Here is a 7,990-nt window from a genome sequence, read left to right on the forward strand (position 1 = left end):
TGCTGCTACAAATTGAAGAAGCTCCTACTCTATTATTTCAACTTCTATCGTTTGTGAATTTCTGGATAGAAATGAGGCTCTCCATAACTATTTTTCTTTTGCCTAAATAATATTAAGATTTTCTTTAAACACCTTTCAAAAAGCCCACAACTTCTGCCCGAAGTCCAACAAACACAACGAACTAAAATGGTTTATCACACTAAACCTCTCTTAAGAGGGAACCAAAATGAGTTTTGCAAGGTTATTGAATTAGTTCCTATGAAATTAGAGACAAGAGAATCAATAGTAGAAGAATGAGCAAAGCAGTTACAACTGATTTTTTCTTATTAGTCTCATTAATGGTGTTAAACCCATTGGTGCAACTATAGGTATCCATTATTTTATTTTCAAACCTTCTCTGAAAGACCCTGCATTCAATTAAGAAAAAATTCATCAATCTCAATAACACAACCTCTAACCACTCCACATTCTGCCACCATATAAACTTTACCTTAGCATTCAGTAAGAAAAAAAAAGATAAAAACTCTGCAATCGCTAAAAGTTGTGCTGGAAATGTTGTGAATGAAAAGGGGGAGGAGGAGAAGATGCGCGGGGAGGGGGGTGGGGGGGGGGGGGAGAAAGAGTGGAGTGGAGGGAAATCTGGGAATGAAAGAAGAAAGAGTGGAGGGGAACTTGAAAAAATGGAATTAAAGCTTCTTTTTTTTTTTTAATTAAAAACTTAAATTTTTTGTTTTATTTAGTAAGTATTTTTTAAATCATAACTTCACTTACACATATTTTTTTATGGTGATAGGCACACACTTTTGCCACATCAATTATACCATACATAAGCTTAGTCAATTGTCAAGGTATTTATTAATACTCATTCTATTGAGGTGATGTGTTAAAAATGGTATTTTCCTAAGTTCATTTACCGAGATGGCAAACCGATATAAGTTTAAGTAGCTACGAGGCTATTTTGCCAAAATAAAATAGAGGGAAGTAACATCACATTGGGCTATTTTGCCTCGCCTGTACTTGATCCTACATTATTCTAACCCTTAACTTTAAATTTATGTATTATTAATTAATTTATTTATTTAATACTTTACACTAAATTTTGCCACCAAAATCTTAATTCGATTTTCTCTCCTATTTACTACGATTTTTGTGAGAAGTCTTTACACATTGGAAGCTTTGCTAGAGATATGCCATTAGGAAGAGTCGATACCGACCATTCAAATTAGGCTCGCTTTATTTCCCTATTTCCTAATTGAAATATTGGCACAAATTTGAAATTTTGAAGGCAGGTTTGGTTTTACTTCATGTATTGTATATCTCTTTCATATAGGTCATGCTGCATACACCCTAGGTGAGTCAATCCTTGGTATTGACACACAAGTAGGAAGGTTTCCCTAATGTCGACGGGTCATGCACCTAATGACATGCCTTCTCTGAAATAACAAATTAATCCAGATTAAGACACCAAGGATTCGGAGCAAAACACCTAGCCTTCTCTTTAGATGGAAATCAACCACATCCCTGAAATTAGCATGGTTATAGGCGCGCCCAACAAGCTGAAACAATAGTGGAAAAACATCCGGCGAGCACATGGAGATGGGATTAGGACACATCTTGGAGTGGTGACGTGTTGGTGAACATCCGAGGTGATAGAGTGCTTACCAGGTTGTTGATAGAATTATGGAATCCAGCCAAAGCGGTTTTCAAGTTTGTCGATTGTGAGCTAACACCAACGCTCGAGCAAGTTACCAGCTTTACTGAGTTGCCATACTGTCGATCATCATGCTGGATCATAGGTTTCTCTATGTATTGAGATTGAAGAGCAACAGGAACCCAAGGACAAAGACGGGTGGATAAGCCTAGACCAGTTGTTCGATAGTTTGGACATCTAGAAAGCTATGATCTGCACCATGAAGAATTTCAGTGTGATAGGGAAACGTGGGAGAACCTCCGCCCTTTGATGTTCTCTTTGGCATTGTTGGGAATTCTGATTTTTTCACAGCGGAAGGGGCAGACCAATGTCAATGTGCTACCTCTCGTCTTGGCCACATTTCGGGGGAATTTAGGGGTCACTCTTGTCCCGATGCTGTTGGCATTGGCAGAGATATTTAGGGCACTATCAATATGTTCGAGGGGATATGACTTCTTTAAGGGTCAATCTTGCATATCTTTCAAAGAGAGCCGACCATCGATTACTTCGTCGGCACCAACAGTATGATCCGCAATCATGAAGAGAGCATGAGACACTGGGCCTTTAAAACAGTGTTGCCGTTGATCTGTTATCCTTACTTTTGCCCCAAGGAACAGTGTAAAAGCCTAATATAATCACAGTAGCACCAAGTATCCTGTAAAATAGTGTATGTATAGTTTTGGTTGCAACTCTTATATGAGTTTTAGGGTTAAAATATTACCTTTCGAGATTCATTTGTTCATGGAGAAATAATGTATTGGTTACAGCTACCATAAATCGTGTTTAAGGGATTGAACGCTGTCAAGAAAACAGGACCCTGTATTTCATTATGATCCTTGTATGTAATACGTTAGTCTTGAACAATATATCCCCTGGATTGTGATATGGAAAGTAAGGAACTTTTAATAGACATAATATGTAGAGGCAAAGTTTTTCTTGATAGAGATGTTAGGAAATATTGATCTTTTAACCTACTTACACTATACACGACTAAAAGCAGCTTTGCATCCCAATGGATGCTCCATACTGAAGTCTTTGTTCTTTCCATCACCGCTGCTACTATACCTTCCTCAATTATTCCAAGAAACCATATTCATGCCGTGAGGGAGAGCCCGACAGGATAGGTCCGCGATGTGATCGCCTAGGCATATAACAATACTAGAGTTAGATTTTTTGCTTTTCCTAGTAACTTATCTGTAACTAAGTTCTATCTTTACCAGTAAAAGTATGAAGCCTGTCGAACTCAAGCACCTAATTATTAGCAGGAGGGAACCTTTAATAAAATGATTTGAATTTGGGTTTATCCCACCACTTTGAGATGCATGATTAGACTTTTCTTTTGTCCAAAGTTCAAACACATGGCCTTGTACCAGAATCGTTATCAGTATACCACCATATGTGATAATGATGCCAATTAGCTTGGTCAGGCTACATGGACTTTTAAGGTTCATCGTCTCAAGCCTGAATAAACAAAACTTGTGCAGAAAGAATTTAAATTACAATAACTACCCCTTAATACACTATATATTAAAAAGATTAAACTAGCCCATGTAATGCAAAAACACTATAGAGACTTCTAATTCCATATTCTAGATCTCAAATAGCCTTAAGTGTAGATTGTAGATGAGTGGCGAAAATAAGAAATATTATTTGATACTATCTCAGAGTGTAAATCACTACGTATGTAATATTTCATTGTAATAGGTTTTTAAATGTTTGATTTAATGATATAAGATTTGTATCTGAATGAGACAAGGGTATAATTTACCTGCATATCCAGGTCATTATTAAAGTAATGGCAGGAATGACATTGCACATTGCAGATGCAAAAATTGTTGTCATATCTTTCAAGCCTAGAGAGAAGAAAATTTGGCCGATGATTGGCCTGTTGGTCAAGAGAAAGATGTTTAATTAAATACTAATTGCACGAGAAAAAAATAGTTTTTTTATGTTTGAGACTTATTCCAGTATACTAAGAGCTACATTCCTAGGAAATATTGCACGAGTCATCTTTGGTCTTGTATTCATGTGAAAAGATATTCAACTTGTCTGTTAGTTTTTGTATAGTTTTTTCTACTACTCATAACTAGAATAGAATCAAAGTTCAAGCATATTAACTGAACAGTGAACATAAGAAGGGAGGGGGGAGAGAGAAAAAAAAAACATACTTGTCTAGAAATACCGCAAAAAGAGCAATGATCAGAGTAGCCACTACCTGTCGATAGAAGGCAAACACATAGGCGCTTAACCCTTCATTCAGAGCAACTTTCGGCAGGATATCGAAACATGCTAGTACATAGTGCAGAAAGACTTCAACAATGAAAGGTCTAGCTCTGTTGAATAAATTCCTCATTTGGATGATTTCTATTCTGCGAAGGTTATCAGTGTTGGAATTAAGAAGAAAAGATGGCAGATTTCATTCAGCTTAGAAAACAGATATGATTTCACGTGAACCCAAGAAGACACATTATTTATCTTTAGTCTCAATCATCATCAAATTATAAGGCTATCTTCACATTAAATTAATCTTTTCCTTGGTATCAAAATTCAACCCTATTTGGTGGCATGGGACAAAGCTTGCACTCATAAATCTACATGAGGACTCAACCTCGTTAAGTTGCATTTTTGAATAAAGCTGCTATTCCAAAAAGTTGTTAGGATCTAGCCCATAAGCAAGATAAGCTTTGGATCAAGTGGATACATACCTATTATATAAAAAGACATCAGCTAGAAGATATACCTGTACCACAACAAATTAGTTGGATGGTCAGGAAGATTTTTGAAGCAAGGAGTACATTAGACAGGATTAGCATCATATTTAAAGAAGGTAAGAGCTATAATAGAAAAATCTATTTGCAGCTGTCGGGAGATGCTCCTAGAGTCTACTAGGAAAGTCTAATGTTCAAGAACAAGGGAAGGCCCAAGGCAAAGTTCATAATGTGGTTAATATTGCATGGCAAATTACTTACTACAGATAGGCTTGATAACTGGGGTGTCCAGGTAGATCTCTTGCGTTCTCTCTATCAAACTCAACATGAATCTACAGATTTCTTGTCTTCTTGGGTTCACGTGAAAGCAGATATATTTTCTAAACTGAATGAAATCCGCCATCTCCTCTTCCCGCTTCCAACACTAAAAACCTTTGCAGAACTGAAATCATCCAAATTAGAATTTATTCAACAGAGCTAGACCTTTCATTGTTGCAGCCTTTCGGCATGTGTGCTAGCATGTTTTGATATCTTGTCGAAAGTTGCTCTGAATAAAGGATTAAACGCCTATGTGTTTGCCTTCTATCGACAGGCGGTGGCTACTCTGGTCATTGCTCATTTTGTGGTATTTCTAAATAAGTATGCTTCTCTCTCTCTCTCTCTCTCTCTCTCTCTCTCTCTCTCANCTCCTCTTAGTTGTTAGTTACGTTAACTAAGTAATAGTCTCTCTCTCTCTCTCTCTCTCTCTCTCTCTCTCCTCCTCTCTCTCTCTCCCCCCCCCCTCCCTCCCTTCTTATGTTTGTTGTTCAGTTAACATGTTTGAACTTTTATTCTAGCCTAGTTATGAGTAGTAGAAAGAAAAATATAAAAACTAACAGACAAGTTGAATATCTTTTCATATGAATACAAGACCAAAGATAACTCATGCAATATTTGCTAAGATTGTATGCTAAGATTGTAGCTCTTAGCATACTGGAGTAACTCTCAAACATAAAAAATTATTATTTTACCCATGTAATGAATATTTAATTACACATCTTTCTCTTGACCAACAGGTCAATCATCGACCCGATTTTCTCCTCTCTAGGCTTGAAAGATACAATAGAAACATTTGAATCTGCAATGTGCAATGTTATTCCTGCCATTACTTTAATAATGGCCTGGATGTACAAGTAAATTATACCCTTGTCTCATTCAGATACACACATTGTATCTATAAATCAAATACTTAAAAACCTATTATAATAAAATATTACATACTAGTGATTTACACTCTTAGTTAGTATCAGTTAATATTTTTTTATTTTCGCCACTCAGCTACAACCTACAGTCAAGGTTATTTGAGGTCTAGAATATGAAATTAAAGATCTCTATAGTGTTGTTGCATTACATGGGCTAGTCTAATCTTTTTAATACATTGTGTATTAAGGGGTATTTATTGTAATTTAAATTCTTTTTGCACATATATTGTTTATTCAGGCTTGAGATGATGAATCTTAAAAGTCCCCGCAGCCTGGCCAAGCTAATTGGTACCATTGCCACATTTGGTGGTATACTGATAATGATTCTGGTACAGGGCCTTGTGTTTGAACTTTGGACAAAAGGAAAGCCTAATAATGCATCTCAAAGTGGTGGGATAAACCCAAATTCAAATCATTTTATTAAAGGTTATTTTCTGCTAATTAGTAGGTGCTTGAGTTCGGCAGGTTTCATAGTTTTGCTGGTAAAGATAGAACTTAGTTACAGATAAGTTATTAGGAAAAAGCAAAAAATCTGACTCTAGTTTTTTTTCTTTGCCTAAGCGATCACATCCTAGACCTATCCTGTCGGAATCTCCCTCACGACATGGATATGCTTTCTTGGGACAATTGAGGGAGGTATAGTAGCAGCGGTGATGGAAAGAAGAAAGACTGCAGTGTGGAGCATTCATTGGGATGCAAAGTTGCTTGCGATCGTGTACAATATAAGTAGGTTAAAAGATCAATGTTTCCTAGTATTTCTATCAAGAAAAACTTTGCCTCTACATGTTAAATATATTAAAAATTCCTTACTTTCCATGTCATAATCTAGGAGATATGTTGTTCAGGACTAACTTATTACATACAAGGATTCATAATGAAATACAGGGGTCTTGTATTCCTGACAACGTTCAATCCCTTAAACATGGTTATGGTACCTGTAACCAGTACATTACTTCTCCATGCTCAAATGAACCTCGGAAGGTAATATTTTAACCTTAAAACTCATATAAGAGTTGCAACAAAAACTAAACAAATGTACACTTTTTTTGCAGGATACTTGGTGCTACTGTGATTGTGTTAGGCCTTTACAATGTTCTTTGGGGCAAAAATAAGGATAACAGATTTGCAACAGAGGAACTAGCACCAACAGGTGAGGTCGGGAGGAGATTTCGGGGCTTATAAAGATTTCATGGGCTCCTAGGATTGCCCTTAGGGAATTTAAAGGGTACAAAATGGAAATCAACCAACAACTCAATAAACATCCTTGGAATCTCCTCCCAGTCTCTCCTTCTCTTGGTCTTCTTCAGGATCTACATCCTCATGACGATACTCCAGCTCCTCTTCCTGATCCTCCGGTTCTTCTTTTGATTCAATCTGTATGTACTCCATTATCTGATTGTCATCATCAGGCTGTGGCAGCATATGATCAATCGATCCTGGGACTACATGGTAGAGCTGACAAGGTAGTGAGATGGAATCTCGTGGTATACTTGTAAAATTCCTCACAACTATAGTGAGTTTGTTCTCATCACAACTCTTCCTCCCACAACTATAAGTAAGGGTTTTCATAACCCAGAGAAGACACCAGAAGTTATAACAAGAAGCAAGAGAGAGCTCGTGGATCAAACGCAACAAATTTCTCTACAAGTTTCCAGCTTCAAGCAATCAAGTTCAAGCTCAAGAACGAACAACTTAAGCTCAAGAAATCAAGTTCAACCTCAAGAACGAAGAGCAAGTCAAGATTCAAGGAGTACGAGTTCGAATCAAAGTTTGTGCTAATTGAATTCAAGATCATCGTTCGTGGAAACAAATATAGATTCAAGATCAAGCTCAAAGGCCCTTGAATTTATTAACTATTGGAAAGAAGAATCATAGGATTCATAGAGATTGTACACTCAAATATTCGTAATCTAATACTACGATTGTTCCCGGTGGGACAATATCTACCTCTCATCTTAACTTTTCAATCACCATAGTTTAAGAACATTGAAATGGCTTCAAAGAAAAAATCAACTCCAGTTTAACTTCCACCAAGGCTGCTAATTCCAAGTTCTATGTTGATGCGGAAAGCATCCTCGATGTTACCTTTGGAAGCTTTGGACCAGTTACGATGAGCAAAGCAAGATCGTTAGGACAACAAGCACCCCAAGTGCTGTCCGCATCAACCCCTGTTTTCGGATCTTTATCCTCAAAAAGAGCAAGATCTTCCACGAACGCACGTGAAGGAGGAAGTGATGTTGCTGAAAAGATTAAGAAAACTCTTGCTCTACTTGACCTCTCCGGATCCAAGCACTCTGCTGTGAAGGAAGATGATGATGCTTCAAGTGATGGATCCTCCCCACTTACACCAC

At 37.1% G+C, this 7,990-nt stretch overlaps 1 protein-coding gene and 1 pseudogene across 1 annotated transcript; one reads left to right on the top strand and one right to left on the bottom strand.

The window, feature by feature from the left end:
• On the bottom strand, positions 1,544–3,339 carry LOC109232073 (annotated as a pseudogene).
• LOC109232534 (WAT1-related protein At2g37460-like) lies at positions 5,440–7,585 on the top strand (the record flags this gene model as incomplete). Its single annotated transcript, XM_019398300.1, has 5 exons — positions 5,440–5,570; positions 5,878–6,145; positions 6,215–6,361; positions 6,469–6,620; positions 6,692–7,585. Coding segments are annotated over 5 exons (828 nt in total), but the record flags the coding sequence as incomplete, so codon positions are not given.

This window comes from Nicotiana attenuata, chromosome 9 (genome assembly GCF_001879085.1).
Source record: "Nicotiana attenuata strain UT chromosome 9, NIATTr2, whole genome shotgun sequence".
Lineage (NCBI taxonomy): Eukaryota > Viridiplantae > Streptophyta > Magnoliopsida > Solanales > Solanaceae > Nicotiana > Nicotiana attenuata.